The 20,424-nt window shown below is 36.9% G+C and overlaps 1 protein-coding gene across 1 annotated transcript; it reads right to left on the bottom strand.

Moving 5' to 3' along the window:
- Positions 1–16,825: 16,825 nt before the first annotated feature.
- LOC145060474 (uncharacterized) lies at positions 16,826–17,652 on the bottom strand. Its single transcript, XM_079008129.1, has 2 exons — positions 17,270–17,652; positions 16,826–17,165 (listed from the first exon to the last, which is right to left on the bottom strand). The coding sequence occupies exons 1-2, from the start codon at positions 17,650–17,652 to the stop codon at positions 16,826–16,828; spliced, it is 723 nt and encodes a 240-aa protein (XP_078864255.1).
- Positions 17,653–20,424: the final 2,772 nt, after the last annotated feature.

Genomic DNA, 20,424 nt, shown 5'->3' with positions numbered 1-20,424 from the left:
AAGTTTGTGACATCATTCAATTCTCTAACTTAACTCTCTCCCTTATGAACGCTCTTACTTGCGGAGACATTATTTTGAATGTTCTTTTTCTCGGAGAAAAAACACGTAAATTTAATGGGTCGGCTATAGTTATTGATGAATTAATCATGATGATTTGGTTGATCTTCTAATGCTTACAAAATAATGAAATGCTTGTAATGATTTGGAATTTTATGCTTTATTTTATAACCCACTACTAAACAAGGGAAAAGTTGAAAAGTCGGCACAATGATCTCTTTTATTTTTTAACTTAAAGGGGAAAGCATATTTAGATAATCAGATGAATAGGTAAACTGCACTAATATTTCAACATTGCAGATTATATATTGATTTTTTTGAGTAAATAAAATCGAAATAGCCTTTTTATGAAGATAGAAAGTTATGGTGTATGTTTGATGATAACAAATTAAGTATATATCTGGTATCATAAAAAACAATTGGTCTCGACAGAAATCTAAGAACAGTAAATCTTGTAGTTAGAACTTATAACGAATCTTTAATTAGCTAACTTTTTGTGTTATGTGTGCGGCTGTTTTATATGACCTAAATAATTAAGTCTGTGATTAATATGGATCTGGTAGTACATAATTACATATACAAGTTTAAAGCTTCCCTTGTGATATTTGTTTTGTAATATTAAATCGTTAAAGGACGTTCCTGTTTGTTCTCTGGTACAACATGTGATGAGTGAAAGCAGCAAATGGAAAATATCTTTTCCAATATAGAACTTGCTTTGCTGTCAATATTTATTACATAAGAGAATATCAAAGCTTTAAATCTCCTTTACTTAGAAAGAAGCACTATGATCTTGTCTGCATGCCCTTATCCCGACATCCACAACTTAATTAATTCACCATGCATACTAATCAAGATCATATAAAGCCAACAAACCTTTCATTTCACTTTTAGTTATCTTTTGTGTTGGATAATAGTTGTGCAAAAATGGCTCTTAAAACTCATCAAGTATCTTACAGTGACTTTGGAGTTGAAACAATATCTGATACAACGTACACCACGCTATGCAACCAAATGAGGCCATCTTTTTTCTTCCAACTACTCACCCATAAATACAAGAGACCAGAGTCAATCTCATTTACTAGGAGGGAATGTGACTTAGGCTCAGAGGAGTGGAGTTTAGATATGTTATTTAGTTGGTTTTATCGGGTTTAGCTTATTCGGTTTAGTTTTAGTTTTTAACATGTCTAAATTTATCATAACCAAACCGAGATTCAGTTTAATCAGTTTTGGGTTATCATATTCAGTTTAACGATTAAACCAAATAATTAAGGTTCCCTTTGTTTTAGGCCATTTTTTTACTTTACTTTACAAATGATAAGAGTCGGTCCTAATCCTGAGGCACGGATCTGAATCTTGTTTGTAATTCGAGGAACACGAAATCTCCAAAAGTTAGTGACTTAGACTATCGGGTATGGGCAACACCCTATTCTCTTTTTATGAGTTGGCAACCAATAAACGCCGTTATAATGGCTGCAACACCACCCCCATCACGTTTTTACTTTTTAGGTGTTATGTTGTTGCGTGTTTTCATGGCAACAACTTGAAAGTGACTTGCAATCGGTCACAATTTAGAACGTTGAGGAGCACTCACAAAGTATTTTTGTTTTTAAATTTAACTCACATATAAATACATCAAAACAACACTAATTTTAACCACTTTTTTTTTTCTTTCTTTCTATTTCATATAAACTTTCAATATTTCAAAACCAAAAATGGATCCGTTTGATCCGTTTCAAACGTTCAATGATGATAACCACGACGACGATATCTTTGTGAATATGATATACCGGTATTCTACAAGCATGCTACTACAACCAGATCCTGGTCCATTACTCACATGACGTGCGACGTTAAACAGAGATTACGAAGAAAGGCACAAACATCTCGTTAACGATTATTTTGAAGATAATTGTGTCTACCAACCTAGCAATTTCAAAAGAAGGTTTCGTTTGCGAAAAAAATGTATTTGAAGAGATAGTTAACGCATTGGAAAACAAATATCGTTTATTTCAAGTTTTGTAAATTATAATGTAGCTTTTAAATAAAATAAATGCACACTTTTACCTATTAAATATATGTTTAGGTATGAATTTTTTTCAAATGAGGTACGATGCTAAAGGTAAGCGTGGTTTCACAGGGTTACAAAAATGTATTGCAACAATTAAGTTTATGGCTAGATGGGAGTCAACCGGTTCTATTGACGATTATATGAGAATGTCCGAGAGAACTGTCACACCCCCAAACCAGAACGGCGGAATCGTTCGAGGGCGGATGACTTCATGTAGTATCATAACAATTGAATAAATAGTAAAGAAAGCAAACATAACCATCATAAATATAATTTAAAAAGTTACATTGTTGATTGTAATACATGTTTCAAAAGAAATTACATTATGATGATATAATAAGTTTGAAATTGACGCCTTAGCGTCCCTTCCCAAAAGCTGTTGTTTACCTGTATTACTGAATCCATGAGAAATACAAGTAGTTTTGAAAAAGTGTCAACAATTAAGTTGGTGAGTTCATAAGTGTTTTTGTATAAGAATTATATGCCTTTCTGTATAAATAACCGTGTTTGTTTCTTCGAAAATCCAATATTTTCCATAAATGGGTAGCAGTTTTATAAGTTCCAAAAACCAGAATGCATAAGTATTTTTCCATACCTAAAATATTGTAAGTAGACTTATATGTGTATATATAATCACTAACGCGTTTGATAGCCTCGTAAATCAAATGTCTTAATACTTCATGTGAGTTTTATAACCGTACAATTAACCAGACTGCCTGTCACAACGTTCTTCAGGCGTTGGAATGATATGACGTTTGTCACCCCAGACCTGCCGGTCCAACTGTAGCTAACAATTTAGGTGTGAGATTTTCAATCCCATATAGATCTATACACAAGTATCACGCTCTCCCTACAGGATATTATGGTTTATAACACAGGACATTAAATGCGTACTTGAAGCTACGTGAAGTTAAATGTCTCACAAAAGTTTGTATCAAATAGATATACGTATGAAAAGTCCATTTTTCTTGTAAATGTAAGTATTTCCTTTCTACAGTGTTCATAGAGTGTAAAATATCATGAATATCTCGTAAACTATACCTATTATAGTTTTTCAAAAGTGTGTTTCATTTGAATGATAAACCTTAGTGAGTTACCAACTTTGCATGCAAAGTATAACATTTGTAATAATGTTATATTACGTATTTAACATTTATACACTAAATGTAGATAAAGTATTTGAAACTGTATGTAACGATTTTCGTTTTAACGTATGTTTTTATTGTGTTTCACTTGTATCCCCCCCCCCCCCCCCCCCTTAAAATATAGTAAAAACATGAAAATATAGGGGTATGAACTCACCTGGTAAGTGTGATGATTTGAAGAAAACGAGACTTTTCTCGGGCAACACTTCGACCGGGAAGTGGGAAATTTCTCAGGATTTCTAGACCTTCGACCTTCGTCGTAGCTTGGATACGTAACTGGGGCGTCGGGATAGTTTCGGGAGGCTCAAGAGTGATAAAATATGGGAGAAAGGTTGTGAATTGGCAAAAGTAGCTGGAACCCTCACATCTTATTTATAGGGCTGGGACTAGCCCTCGTACGCTGGGCGTACGTCATACATGACGCACTCTTTGGACTCCGGGCTTCGGATGGGACATGCTAGAGGGTAGCGGGGGACATGGTCGATCCTCGTACGCTATAGCGTACTCACCTAGGTTTGTGTACCCTAATCTTCTAAAATGCATAACTTTCGCGTACGAGCTCTGTTTTTGATGTGCTATATATCCACGCGTAGGTGAGAATATAATCTACAACTTTCATTTAGACTTCGTTGACAAATTTTGATTTATTTTTAATTATATATTTTTAATAGGCTGGGACAGGAAAAGACCGTTAAAAATTCATAACTTCTTCATCCGATGTCCGTTTTCGTCTGTCTTTTTACCATTGTACTACTATGGTCGAGATATTCAATTCTCGTTTAGGTCGTGTCGGCTAAATATCGCTCGATCTCTATTTTGAGTTTTTAGCTGTCTACCGCTACTCCGAAACTTAGAAAAATCATAACTTCTTCATACGAAGTCAGATTTGGACGTTCTTTTTATGTATGTTCACGGTTTAATGATATCTACAACATTCGTTTAGATACTTAAGGCTAAAAAGTATTTTATTGAAATTTTGCGTTTTACGCTTAATAGTGTTTTACCGGTTTTCCAGTCACTACAAAAAGAATGTCATGAAACCATGAACGTACATAAAAAGAACGTCCAAATCTGACTTTGTATGAAGAAGCTATGATTTTTCTAAGTTTCGGAGTAGCGGATAGACAGCTAAAAACTCGAAATAGAGATCGAGCGCTATTTAGCCGACACGACCTAAACGAAAATTGAAGATCTCGACCATAGTAGTACAATGGTAAAAAGACAAACGAAAACGGACATCGGATGAAGAAGTTATGAATTTTTAACAGTCTTTTCCTGTCCCGGCCTATTAAAAATATATAATTCAAAATAAATTCAAAATTTGCCAACGAAGTCTAAATGAAATTTGTAGATTATATTCTCACCTATACGTGGATATATAGCACGTCAAAAACGGAGCTCGTACGCGAAAGTTACGCATTTTAGAAGATTGGGGCACACAAACCTAGGGGAGTACGCTATAGCATACGAGGGTACGCCCAACGTACTCAGTGCTCAGCCTCGGATCGACCACGTACCCCGCTACCCTCTAGCCTGTCCCATCCGAAGCCTGAAATCCGAAGAGTGCGTCATGCATGACGTACGCCTAGCGTACGCGCGTACGCCCAACGTACGAGGGCCAGTCCCAACCCTATAAATAGGATGCAAGGTTTCTGGCTACTTTTGCCAATTCACAACCTTTCTCCCATATTTTCTCACTCTCGAGCCTCCCGAAACTATCATGACGCCCCGGGTACGTATCCAAGCTACGACGAATGTCCGAAGGTCCCGAAATCCCAAGAAGTTTCCCACTTCCCGGTCGAAGTGCTGCCCGAGAAAAGTCTCATTTTCTTCAAATCATCACACTTACTAGGTGAGTTCATACCCCTATATTTTCACGTTTTTACTATATTTTAGGGGGAGAAATACAAGTGAAACGCAAGAAAAACATACGTTGAAACGCAAATCGTTACATACAGTTTCAAATACTTTATCTACATTTAGTGTATAAATGTTAAATACGTAAAATAACATTATTACAAATGTTATAATTTACATGCAAAGTTGGTAACACACTAAGGTTTATCATTCAAATGAAAGACACTTTTGAAAAACTATAATAGGTATAGTTTACAAGATATTCTTGATATTTTACACTCTATGAACACTGTAGAAAGGAAATACTTACATTTACAAGAAAAATGGACTTTTCATACGTATATCTATTTGATACAAACCATTGTGAGACATTTAACTTCACGTACCTTCAAGTACGCATTTAATGTCCTGTGTTATAAACCATAATATCCTGTAGGGAGAGTGTGATAATTGTGTATAGATCTATATGGCATTGAAAATCTCGCACCTAAACTGTTAGCTACAATTGGACCGACATTTCTAGGGTGACAAACGTCATATCATTCCAACGCCTGAAGAATGTTGTGAGAGGTAGTCTGGTCAATAGTACGGTTATAAAACTCACATGAAGTATTAAGACATTTGATTTACGAGACTATCAAATGCCTTAGTGATTATATATACATATATAAATCTACTTACACTATTTTAGGTATGGAAAAATACTTATGCATTCTGGTTTTTGGAACTTATAAAACTGCTACCCATTTATGGAAAATATTGGATTTTCTAAGAAACAGGCACAGTTATTTATACAGAAAGGCATACAATTCTTATACAAAAACACTTATGAATTCACCAAATTAATTGTAGCCCTGTCGAAAATACCCGTTACCCGAATTACCTGCCCGATTTTTTCGAGTATCGGGTAAATATTTTCGGGTATTTGGGTAACCCGATTTTTTTTCAGGTCCGGTAAAGGGTGTATTTCTTGGGTTTCGGGTTTACCCGATTACCTGATTTATCTTTAACAACTAATGGGCCATTTATCCCTTTATGGTAATTGGTATGTCTGTGAGTGTCCTTTCTATTTCTCCTCCCAATTCCCCTTGTTCTATTTTCTGATTTTCTCTACGTCTTTGATTGTTTACGTAAAAAAACCCTTGTTGTTCATCATCGGTCATCAATCGTCGTCTCCAGTCATCAATCGTCATCGTCGGTCAGCATCAATCGTCATCGTCGGTCAGCAGGTAATCGTCTCCGGTCATCAGCATTCAGCTCGTCGTCCTGTCATCATCTCATCGCCGCAGGTTAGTTCTTGTTCTATTGATGATCATCAATTCTCGCCCTATTCTTGTTTCTTCTTCACTATGTAGTTTTATTGACACCCTTTTTGGATTTTGACATAGAAATAATCACATAAACATAGAAATAACCTTTTCATTCTTCAATATCTTCTTGTGATTTTTGATATGAAGACTCCAAAAGTTGAAGCTTTACCCCTCGCTAGAGCAAGATAGGGAGGGCTGCGGGTGACCTCCCTTACAGAAACATAGAATTAACATTTTCCTTCTTTAATCTCTTCCTGTGACAGTGTGATTTGTTCATATTCTTTTTTCGTTTGTGAAGCTGATAGTATATATCAAAGACCAAATTCTTGAAGCCGATTTGTTCATATTCTTTTTCCTTCTTGCGGTTGACCAAATTCTTGAAGCTGATAGTATATCAAAGACCAAATTAATAGGTTTTAACTTAAGCAATTCAGTCATGTGATAATTGATATGTTTTAATTCTTTTTTCGTTTGTGATATTTTACATGTGTACATGGCTGCATATTTCGTGGGGCACATGATATTTTACATTTGTTGCTTGTTTCTCTCACATTTTACTCAAGTTTGGCAAACAGAAAGCCAACATGTTTTTCTTTTCTTGTGGCCAAATCTTTGCATCTAAATCAGATGTCATTCTGAAAAACCACACATTAACATGACACATAATACTCAACAAGTTTTGTCACTTCTGTTTTATGAAGGCCCTGGTTTGATCACTCCTGTTCTGTGATATTTTCCTGTTTATCATATTTTTTCATGTTTTCTTTTTTTCTTGATTTTTATGTTTCTTAACAGTTTTTTTTTTCTATTTTAGATGTCAAAAACAGATGATTATATTGAAGTGGAAGATGAGACGATTGAAGTTGAAAACCCAACAAATGATCAAGTTCCACGAGAAAATGTGAGAAAAACTAAAGAATTCAACCAACAATCGAAAGTTTGGAACGAATTTGAAAGATATAAGGACGAAGCTGGTGTTCAAAGATGCAAATGTAAGCATTGTGGTGGCGGGATATACAAGTGCGAATCAGGCGCTTATGGGACCAAAAATATAGGTTATCATTTAACTAAATGTAAAGTTTACCAGGCTAAACTTAGTGGTGGGCAAACACAACTAGCTTTCCAATATGGTGATGAAAACAAATTGTCAACTTGGAAATTTGATCAAAATGACAGTCAGAAGGCTCTAGCCCACATGTTAGTAGTTGACGAACTTCCATTTAGCTTTGCAGAAGGTGCGGGCTTTAGATATTACAATAGTGTTACTCAACCATTGTTTAAAGTTCCATGTAGAAGTACAAGCACAACGGATGTCTACCAATTGTTTGTAGAGGAAAAAGAAAAAATTCGTGACTTTAAATGTTGGTAGAATATGTTTGACTATTGATACGTGGACTTCTAAACAACAATCATGTTATATGTGTCTCACCGCTCACTTTATTGATAACGAATGGAAATTGAAAAATAAAGTGTTGTGTTTTTCTTCTCAAGAGAGTCATCGTGGGGTTGATATTGGAAAAATGTTTGAGAAGCGTTTAATGGAGTGGGAACTAGAAAATGTTTTTCATAATTTCTGTTGACAATGCAAGTGCGAATTATGTGGCAATTGACTTCTTGAAAAAAAGTTTTCAAAACTCCAACAAGTGTCTTTTAAATGGGAAATGGATGGACATTCGATGTGTTGCCCACATTTTAAATTTAGTGGTGCAAGATGGCATAAAAAAGTTGATAAGGCGTTTGAGATAGTTCGATGGGCGGTTAAATGGATTAGGCAATCGCCTTCTAGAATTCGTAAGTTTACCGAGTTTGCTAAGGTTACTAATCCCGGTATAACAAAACACTTGAAAATAAATGTGCCAACAAGATGGAACTCTACTTACCATATGTTGGAAATTTCCCAAGCTTACGAAAAAACTTTTGAAAGATATGATCTTGAGGAATTTGATTTTCGGAACGAAATTGAAAAGGCGGGTTTGTCGATACCTTCATCAAGCGATTGAGAAAGGGTTAGGAATGTATGCCATTTTTTAAAACCTTTTCATGATGTTACTTTGAGGATTTCCGGGACACTTTATGTGACATCAAACACGTGCATTGAAGACATATATTCCATTCGTAAGCCCTTGGATGATGCTATTTCCGATTCTAGTCTTTGTGATATTGCATTGGCCATGAAAATAAAGTTTGACAAGTATTTTGGCGACATAGAAAAAATGAATTTATTTCTCTACTTTGCTTTGATTTTTGATCCAAAGAACAAAGTAAAGTATTAGGTTATACTACTAGAGGATCGTTATGGAGAAAAAGGGATGGAGGCGAAAAAGAAATATATCATGGATTCTATGTATGAATTATATAATGATTATATTAGAATTCATTCTCCAAGTTCTACTTCAAGTACTACCGAGTCTACCACTTCATCATCGATATTAAGGAAACGCGAAAACCCGGATTTTACGGCACCTAACCCCCCATTGAGAAATAAACTAAGAGAAAAGATGCAGACGAACATATTTGAATCAATTGGGGAGTTAGAAAAGTATTTGCAAGAAAGTGTTGAAGACGACTCAGAAATGTTTAGTATTCTAGATTGGTGGAAAGTGAATAGTCCAAGATTACCGATTCTATCATTGATGGCAAGAGATGTGTTTGCCATTCCCGTCTCAACCGTGGCTTCGGAATCCGTTTTAGCACTAGTGGGAGGGTGTTCGATCCGTTTAGGAGTTATTTGACTCCTAAGATTGTTGAAAGTTTAACTTGTATACAAGATTGGATTCGGGGTAACATAAGTGACACAATCGATTATGAAAAAGATTGAGAAGAAAATCAACAAATTGACAAAGGTAATTATTTATCGTTTATTATTTTAATTATTGTAAATTTAAGATCTTTTCCCTTTAATACTAACATTATTTGACTTTTTTTATATAGAATTGAGCAAGATGAAGTTGTGAAGGTGCAAGAAGAACGAGTAGGTGCAAGAAGACGAGTATATTTATGAATGTCTGTTGGAACTTGGTATGTTATTATTTTGATACTATGTAATGGTTTCTATGTTTTCTAGATTTAAGACTTGAGTTTTTTTGGTAAATGCAAAATACATGCATATACATTGATATCAAGTAATTTAAATGGTTGACTTTGGTTGTTATTATTTCTTTAAGTATTTGTTTTTTAACATCTTATTAGATTTGATTAAATTGTTAAACGAATACTTGATATCTCAAATATTATTGCATAAAAAATCTCAATGTATAAAGTTTGAGCACGACATAATTATTTCATTAAATTTATTTTTAGGTGGCATTAAAAAAAATTAAAAATTGGGTAATACCTGAAATACTCTTACCCGACCCATTACCCGAATTACCCAAACCCGATTTACCCGAATTTAATTTGGGTAGGGTAACGGGTAATTTTTTGTTATATGAAAAACCTGAATTACCCGAAACCCGAAAATTTTACCTGATCAACACCTCTACTTAATTGTTGACACTTTTTCAAAACTACTTGTATTTCTCAGGGATTTAGTAATACATGTAAACAACAACTTTTGGGAAGGGACGCTAAGGCGTCAATTTCAAACTGATTATATCATCATAATGTAATTTCTTTTGAAACATGTATTACAATCAACAATGTAACTTTTTATATTATATTTATGATGGTTATGTTTGCTTTCTTTACTATTTATTCAACTGTTATGATACTACATGAAGTCATCCGCCCTCGAACGATTCCGCCGTTCTGGTTTGGGGGTGTGACAAGAACTACACGAGAAAGTTTTTATAGATTGTCAAGAGGTGTTGTTAAAACCTTGGTGACAAATACTTGCGGAAACCTTCATTGAGTAATATGCAACAACTAATGCGACACGTAAACAAAGACATGGTTTTTCGAATATGCTTGGAAGTATTGATTGCACAAAGTGGACTGAGAAATTATCCTGTGGCATGGAAAGCCCAATACATACGTGGTCATTATGGAGCACCTTCATTGGTATTAGAGGTTATTACTTCCCAAGACTTATGAATTTGACATGCTTTTTTTAGGGTTGTGGGTTCCAACAACGACGTATACGGTCTTGATCAGTCACCAATATTCGATGATCTTTTGTTAGGAAAGACATCGGATGCTCCTTTCACAGTGAATAGACATGAGCATAAGTTTGGATATTACCTTACGGATGAAATATATCCACCGTATCCATGTTTCTGAAGACGCTTCGACACTTGGTAGACCTAAGAGACAAATTTTTCAAGAAAAGACAACAAGGAGCACATAAGGACGTGTAATGTGCTTTTAGAGTTCTAAAATCAAAATGACACATAGTTCAACATGCGACAAAACCATATGAGTTAGAAACTCTACGAGATATTATGTATGCATGTATCATAATGCATAATATAGCGATGGAAGATAAATGATGAAATATTGTGGAGTATTCGGCTACGGAACCTAGACATATGCAATTTCAACAAGGATCAACGAAATATTTACATAAAGTCATTGATATTCAAGATCAACGAAAACACATGTAACTTCAAGACTTGGCAGATTATATATACGATGGTAACGTAGATGAATAATTTAAGGAAAAAATGTATTTTTTATTTACTTTTAATGTTTTTTTAAAAAGATTTTTAAATGTTTTCGTCATTTGTTGTATTTTTTTAAAGATGTTATGTTTAATTTAGGATCTATTAAAATATCATGTTTTATTAGTTTATTTGCTTTTGATTATTATTAAAAGAAACAAAAAAATAAATGATGACATGATAATTAGATGTCGTTATAACATGTTATTTGGTGTTGCAAATTTCCATACTTAGGGTTATAACATCATATATGACTAGGATGATGAGGTGACAACTTTTGGGTGTGATAAGATGTTGCCCACATCCACCAACCTTATATTTCATTAAAAACATAAAAACATCCTTATAAATATTGTTTCACCAAACCCTACTTATTAAAGATAAAACATAACAAAATCAAAGAGATATGTATGACCTATTTAATTAAAAGACATGAAAATAAATAAATAAAAGGGAAGAAAAAATTATTAGTTTATCAGCGATGTTGATAAACCCTTCCAAACCGGCTAGGTTTATTATTACTTCACTAACAAACCTGAACATTGTCCTAAAGATGAAATTTTGGAAATTGATGGTTAAGATTATCAAATGATTCTCATGAAGCTTCATATTCAGGTAGATTTTTCCAACATATCCACACTTCACAACCAATAGTCTCATCCACATGAACACACTTGAACCGATCCGGCTGCAACAACACCTCCATTTCCTCAGTCAACGTAGCTACGTAGCTGGTAACTCCGAAGCGACATCACAACTGCCAATAACCTTGCGTAACCGTGATACATGAAAAAACCCATGTACACGAGCAGTCTCCAGTAACTTGAGTCAATAGGCCACCTACCCAATCCACTTTAGCACTTCAAAAGGACCGAAATAGCTTAGAGCTAGCTTCTCATTCTGACAATAGATGACCGTACGCTGATGATATGGATTTAATTTTAGATGGACTATGTCGCCAACCTCAAAAGACAACTCGAGTCTATGCAAATCAACACTTGACTACTTAAGTTGTTGAGTTTGTAACAAATAACCACATAATTCCAGTAAGATATGGTCTCTCTTAGTCAAATATTGATCCACTTCAATAACCTCGGAACATACACTCCCATATTACAACATATATGGTGGATCTCGAACATACAATACACTAAATGGGATGGTGTTGATTGAGATATAAAATAAAGTATTGTACTAATACTCATCCCAAGGCAACCATTTAGCCCACTTCTAAGGCGAGTCACATACATAGCAATAACATCATAAATAAGTTTCCAAGCAGAGATTTACCACCTCTTTGTGACCATCAATCTACTGTTGGTTAGTAGTACTTTGCTTCAGAGTGGTACCATGTAAACAAAATAGCTCTTTCCAAAGGCGACATAAGCAAACCCAATCACGATCTGAAACTACCGACTCCAGAATCCCATGTAATCGTACCACTTCTTACAAGAAAGTCGCCATAATCGTAAACTTTGTGTAGAGATGAGAAAGTGGGACCAATTGTGCATACTTACTTAATCGATCTACCACTAAAAAATAAGGTATATCCACCCCAATGGGGAAACCCATCAATGAAATCCATCGTCACCTTGGTCCCTACCTTCGTAGGTAACGCCAATGGTTTTAATAATCCGCTTAGTGTTAGGGTAGAGTACTCGTGGTGCTGACACAATCTTTGTAACATCGGTTCACATACCTACCCAATAGACTTCCTTCGTTATGTGTTGGTAAGTTTTGTAAAACCCAAAATGTTCGATAATAAGATTGCCATAAAACTCCTTAAATAAGTAAGAAATCTAACATGATTCACGAGTCAAAACAATCGACCATGATACATGGGTTGATCCTGATCATTCGTGTACCTGAGTGGTACTATAATCCCTTCCCATAGTTGTTTATGAAGATACTAAATTACTAGATGCGTTTCTAAGTCCTTCTACTATTCCTCCCAACTGAATATCTGTAAAGCTGTCAAAATCCCTAGCCGTGGTTCCTTCAAAAGCATATCGACAATACTATTTTCTCTTCATAGCTAGTCGATATTGTATATCGAAGGTGTACCTCAACAACTTAGATAACCACTTATGATGATCTTCAGTGACCATGTATTGTTCCAGTAATTACTTGAGACTTCATTGGTTAGTCTTTACTACAAAACACTGACCTTTCAGATACGGTCTCTATTTTGTATTGCCAAAATAATGGCCATTAATTCCTTCTTATAAAACAATTCATATGAGTCTGTGGACCGAAAGCATGGTTGGAATATGCCAAGGGTTGGTCCTTCTGCATCAAAACTGCCCCGAGACCATACCTAGATGCATCCATTTCCAAGAAGAACTCCTTTGCGAAATCCGCTAGGGCTAGAATCGGCACCAAGATCATTGTTAACTGTAGCTTCTAAAAGGTTGTGATGGTCGTCATTGTCCACAAAAAATTATATTTTTTGAGTTGTTTCACCATGGGGCATGCATTTTTTCCATAAACTTTCATAAATTTTTGGTAATAGTCAGTCAACTCTAAAAACACCTGAAGTTCGCATAAGGTTATGAGAACCGGTCACTTCAGTATCGTTGTGATTTTCGTTGGGTCTGCTGACATACTCTTCCCAGACATGATGTCCAAGATATTTAGTCTTTTCATGTGCCGCCGAATTTTTTTTGTTGGCATACAATCGATTCTTCCTCTACACCTCCAAGATAGTCGCTAAATGTTCCTAGTGCTTAGTTGCCGACTAGCACAAATCGCCTCAAAAACGGTTGTGAGACCTTGTTCATCAATGACCGGAAAATAACAGGTGTGTTAGTCAGCCCGATCACCCCAAGCTTAAACCTAACATGTCTTCAAGTTAGAACAAGACTAAAATGAGCTCGGGATGAGCTAAACTAAAAAGGAAAAAGAAAGGTACCATAGAACTTGGTCAACATCAGTCAACATGGTCAGAATTAGTCCTTCAATGGACCCTACGCATCCTCAAAATGTTCCCCGCTTTAGAGCCATAAACCACATTCTTAACCACTTGATGGGCGAATAGATCATGGCTGGATGCGGTCGCGGTGTGCAACACAAAGGAAACAGAGATGCGCACAGTGGAGGCACTTTAAGTCACCAATGTAGACCATAATGCATGAAGGAAAGACGCCTCTTCACACACTATGATTCCTACATTTGTCAGGCTAAAGTGTATAATATGAAATAGGGTTTTTTGCAGCACGGCCTCCGGGCAAACATCCGGTTTCAGAGGCTTCTCCCTTGTACTGTCCTTTACAGTCTACCGTCTCATCATCGGGGCCTTTTCTCACCAAAAACCAAAAATAAAATAAAATAATAAAAATTCTACTTAACCTAAATCTAAACCTAACAACCTAAATCTTCAATATTGAACTTCTGTTATTGGGTCTTCAATCGCATTTGCTTCTTGACATTAAGATTTTTTTTAGAATGAATATATATTATAACATAAGTCTTGAACTTGGAACCTTGTTCTTCTTTTCGTTTTTCTCTTTTTCTTCATTTTTTTTCTTTTTTTTTGTTGCTTTTGTTGAATCATCTTTTATAGGCTCTTACTGTCTTCACTTTTTCAAATTTCTTCATTTTTTTGTGTTTTCTTCTTGGCTTTCTTCTTGGAAGGTCTAAGGAATTTCACCATGTAACATAGGATGGAGGCTAACATGAACACCTAATAATCATTGACAATGTGCCAAGATCAACTAAAAAGGATGGGATATGACTCAAAAATGGGTGTTACCGAAAAAACTTGGTCCCAAAAGATGTGAATTAGGGGACTCACTTCAAAGTTCATCAAGCACCTCAATGCAAGGTGTGATAAACAAAATCTATTTAACTATCTACTCTAGACCCCTAGAAAAATGATGACCCATCTTAAAAAGGTGGTGATAATCTAACTAAGCAAGGCTCGGACGAGACTCGGGAGTACTAAGGGGTACTCCCCCCCAAAACCAAGATGCGAGTCTTCAATATCTTCAATGTCTTCAAAATACCTTATTGGGCTAATCTTTGCTCGCACACATTGGCATGACCAACCACATCCCTCCGCACCTAGACCCAATCAAGCTACCTGCATCTGACCCCCACACAAGCGGTCTCAAAGTGGTATGTGAGGCTCAAAACGTGTCCCATTCATCAAATACAAGGAATTCCATATCAAGAACCGAGACCAATCTATGATTCAATACTTATGACTCGACGCTATGGTACCTGTAGGGATGAGAAGACAAGAGAGAACAAAAATGCATGAACTTAACCTAGAATGCATCTAAAAAGTATGACAATTAGAAAAGAAAGAAACAAAATATGCAAAATTTTGAAATTTTTATGAATGGCCTAAATGACTTAGTCTAGATGCAACTATATACAACCTAAATGCAATAAAAACAAAATATACGAAGTACCTCACCCCAAGCTTAAAATGAAGCATTTTCCTCAATGCTTAGGATGAAAGTAAGGAAGGATCATACCGGGATCAAGGTGGAGGAGGCCCGCGAGGACGGTACGGAAGCAAAACATGGGTCGTACAATGATGTGCGGGTGGAGTTCTTGGCCGCCTAAATACACATGGATGAAAGCTTGGTCGCGCAAAGAAAGCATATGAAATGGCTCAAAATTTTCTTATGAAGTGGAATATTTGCACGGGTACCCTCGCAAAATTTGCGCGGGTGATGGCTGGGTCGCACAAATAAAGAATTAACATCATTGGTCTCGCAAAGAGGAGGAAAGATTTGGTTTTGGCCGCACGAAAATCTGCGAGGGTGGAAGGCAGTCGCGCAAGTAGGTTGCGAGGGTGGCAGTCAGTCGCGCAAACATTTGCGCGGGTGAGGAACTGGCCGCACGTAACAATCAGAGAGCACCTCATGTTGGGGTAATTTAGAACTTGGAATCTGCGCGGCTGGGGGTCGGTCGCGCAACGGCTGCGCGGGTACTCGTGCAAAGTGCAAATTTTTGGCATTTTTCAAACTTCACCAAGATCATTGCTATCTTCAATATGCTTATTTTTAGACCAACTTCAAGCTTAGAAACACGCAAAACTTCAAGCGGATATTATTTATTCACAGTGCATTTGTTTAACGTCTTTGCCAACACATAGTCCCGCTTCCTTCAACGTTCGTAATGTGGAGTTTCCAATGTTATGTTGTCGAATTCTCCTGTGTCAAAGCCTTTATAAAATGGTTTCAAGCGGTGCCCATTCACTTTGAATATTTGATTTGTTTCCAAAATCTTAATTTCAACCGCACCGTGATCAAACACTTTTATAACAATAAAAGGTCCGTGCCATCGAGATCGCAATTTTCCTGGGAATAGCTTTAACCACGAATGATAAAGAACTTTTTGACCCGGAATAAAGTGTTTTTGGGTTATGTGCTTGTCATGAGATGCCTTTTTCTTATCTTTGTACCTTTTGAACCTTTCAATTATCTTCTTCTTGATCACTTCCATCATTGGAGGATTCAATCTTCTTTGAGCTTCCCTATTAGGCTTACAATCATCTTCCATGAGTATCTTGTTTGTGCATACATTAGGGCTTATCTCGTTTATTGGCTCAATCACATCAACCCGATACAATGGAGAAATGTTGCTAGGGTACCTCATTGCTTCAAAGATGTTGAAGTGAATGGTTTCTCCATCAAACTCCATAGTTATCTTTCCTTTATGGACATCAATGATTGTGTGAGCGGTATTCATGAAAGGTCTTCCAAGGAGGATCATAGATGATTTGGAAGGAGTCTTCTCTTCAAGATCAATGACATAAAAATCCGCCGGAAAAACAAGTTAATTAACTTGTACTAAGACATCCTCCAACACTCCTCTTGGAGACACACTTGACTTGTCTGCTAATTGAATTATTACTCCGGTTTCTTCCAAAGGTCCAACATTGAGAGATTGAAAAACCGAATATGGCATCACATTGATCGAGGCTCCAAGATCTAACATGGCCTTTTCGACATGCAAATCACCAATGGTATAAGGGATAACAAATATTTCCGGATCCTTGCATTTGGGAGGTAACTTCTTTTGGATAACCGCAGACACATTTGCATTGACTTGAATCTTTTCATTTGCCTTGAATTTTCTCTTCTTGGTGCATAAATCCTTGAGGAATTTTTCATAACTTGGAATTTGCTTAATAGCATTCAATAGTGGAATGTTGATCTGGACTTGCGGAAAGTTTCAAATAATTCATTTTCTTCCTCCATCTTCTTAGGAAAGGCTAACCGGGAAGGGAAGGGCGGTGGTATGACCAATGGTTTGATGGGTTTGTTGGAAGAGTCGGGTTGATCAACGTTTAGCACAATCGGTTCATTTGGAGTAGCTTCAACCTTCGGAGGCTCAACAACAATAAACTCATCTTCTTCTCTTGAAACTCTTTTAGGGTTTCTTTCTTCAAGTGTTTTGCCACTTCTCAAAGTTATTGCACTCACATTTGGGTTCTTCTTGGTTTGAGATGGAAGTCTACCCCTTTGTTCTATCTTGTTGATAGCGGTGGCCAAGTCTCCAATTTGTGCTTGAATGTTGGAGAAGGTGTTCTTGGTCTCTTGTTGAAATTGGCTTTGGCTTTGGCTTTGAGCAAGAGAAGTAACGAGTTCTTGAAGGCTCATTTGATGGTTTCCACTTGATTGGCCTTGTTTTGGAGGTTGTTGGTAATTTGGAGGGTTAAAAGAAGGTTGTGGATATGGAGATTTTTGAGAGGGTATTGTGGATGTTGAGGTCTCATCAAAATATTTGGTGGGTTTTGCTTTGGTGGATATGGATTGTGTGGGTTGTTCCTCCAATTTGGGTTGAAATTGTTTTGAAATCCCATGAGTCTTGGTTGACCTTGATATCCTCCCATTGCATTCACATCTTCCGGTTCGTTACTATGTGAGGGACACTTATCCGTATAATGCCTCGTCATTGCACAAATGCCACACACCGTCAATTGTTGACCACTTCCCACCACCATTTGACTTAGCACATTAGTCAATTCCAAGAGCTTTGATTTCAAGTGTTGAGTGTTGCTAACTTCACCAACCACTTGTGGAGAATTTCTTTTCATTTAATTTCGGGTTCAAAAGTTTCGTTGATTTTGAGAAATGGTTCCCAAAAGGGATCTTATCTCTTGGGGTGTCTTGTTGAAGATGTCACCACCACTTGAAGCATCAATCATCCTCCTATCTTTTTCATTCATTCCCTCATAAAATTGTTGAAGAAGTAGTTGTTCGGGAATGTTGTGTTGAGGGCAACTTGTACACAAGTTGTTGAATCGCTCCCAAAAATCATGAAAAGTCTCATTCTCCCCTTGACGAATCCCCAAAATGTCACTTCTTTGACTTGATATCCGGGAGGTAGGATAGAACTTGCTATTGAAGGCCTTGAGTAACTCTTCCCAGTGTGAATATGTAAGGTCCAAAAACGGATCTTACCAGTGATCAAAAGCACACAACAATCAAACAAAACAAAATAATAAGCAAAGATGTAACAAACCAAGCTTGCATACGTTTTATAACCTTAAACGTCTGATACGAATTTGTGGGAACCGCAAAATACTAAAGGCATCAACAACCCAATACGTCTGACACAACCCTATATATACATCCGAGACTGTGAGGAGTTTACGGTCGTAAGGTGTTTATGGCCGTAAACTCTATTACAACCGCAAACGTAACATTAAACACTAATTACACACACACATCCCTATCATTAATTGCTAAACCTAGACCAAACCATTATTCTAATCCCTTCAATCTCCCCCTTGGTTTGGACTAGCCCAAGGTCATCCTTTGTTAACTATCATAACATCCATTTGCCCAATGGCTTCGTTTCACATGCGCTTGTTCAGAATTTCAGCTACCATTGTCGTATACACTTTCACACCGTCTTCATAAATATCTTCAATAACCTTGATTTGAAAGTTGCTGAGATAATGAATATCCCACTTCCGGAATTGCAACAGGTCTCTTCGATCTTAAAGTCTGATGCATCCATTTTTGAGCTTAAGGACTGCACTAGAGGTGATCTCGTCAAAGACCCAGCACTCCAACGAACCAAGAGACCCATCCTGATAAACTTGAAGCACCGGAAACTGTTTAACCTGTTTTGTCGCGGGCCACATTACCACTTGCAATGGTTTGTCGGTAGAGTGATCAATAACATCTGGATGTTCAAAAATCACAGATTCTGCAGTCGGCATAGAAGGAAACCCCTTTTTGACTTGATCATCAAGGAAATGCTTGAATTGAGTTACTTGTGGATTGTTCATTAGATTGATGAAGGGAGCTCGAGACAACTCTGTCAAATCAATCCTTGTGAATGAGCTAAAATCATGGCTATTTTTGTACAACTCAGAATTACCACTTTTTCGTATCACAATCCACATCTTAAGGGGATCATGGAACCCCCAAGAAGCAAGTCCCGATCGATCTCCAAAAGTATCTCGGAACCGAACCACTTCAAGATCTGTCATTGTGATTAATGGTTCGTCCCAAGAAGCATTTAGGTTAGGGTTCCTCTTGAACAGTATTTGCCCTTTCTTCACTTCTTCCTCTTGATCACGACGTATGGTTTCTGTCACATGGGGAGCCAGAGGAGGTGCATCATCACCATGACTAGCAGTACCAGATGATTGACCGACAGGCAAATCAATTGGGAAAGCTTGCACATGAAGATTGATCCTTTATTCTTCAACAGATGTTCGATACTTGTCTCCAAAGTCTTCTTCAAGTTTCTTTTTCAGTTCAAAATAACTTGAAGTTAGCAGATTGAAGTGATCTTGTAAGTCAGAGATCTGCTTAGTCTTCAACCTTTTATCCTTTTTAAGCTCAACCACTTGTACCCTAAGACTAGACTTATCAGACTGCAACTTGGAGACTTGAATACTAAGCTTAGCATTCTCAGCGCGAAGTTCAGTCACTTGAATATCTAGCTCAATATTCTTTTGGCTTAGAACTGAAATTTCCTTTTGCAAACCAGAAAGGGTTAGATTGTCGCCCCTACAACCACCTTCTTCAATGGAAACACCCTTTCCTCAAGGATTTGGCGTTAGAAGTTGTTGTTCAGCCATGTGCAACGCTAACCTCTCGGATGCATCATCTCGATTATATATTGGAATTGAGAAACCAGGTGGTGCAAAGGAATCACCGACATTAAACGCTGAGCTTGAACCTGTTGGAAACATTTTGGTTGTTGTTAGTCTGGTGGTAGCAGTAGTAACAGGTGGTGTTGGAAGGCCGCTAATTAAACTTTCCATCAGCTCGGATTGTCTCACATCTCTTCTTTGCCTCTTAGACGGAGGTTGGTCAGACTCTGGAGTAAAAACACTCGCAAACGGTTCAGTAGTAGGAGAAACAGATACAGGAGGGGAACATCTGTGACATCCCCAATTTCACGGCCAG

This window comes from Lactuca serriola, chromosome 6 (genome assembly GCF_051521515.1).
Source record: "Lactuca serriola cultivar US96UC23 chromosome 6, Lser_US96UC23_V15, whole genome shotgun sequence".
Taxonomy (NCBI): Eukaryota; Viridiplantae; Streptophyta; class Magnoliopsida; order Asterales; family Asteraceae; genus Lactuca; species Lactuca serriola.
Note: the sequence above shows the minus strand (reverse complement) of the source record. Positions and strands in the feature narration are given on the sequence as shown.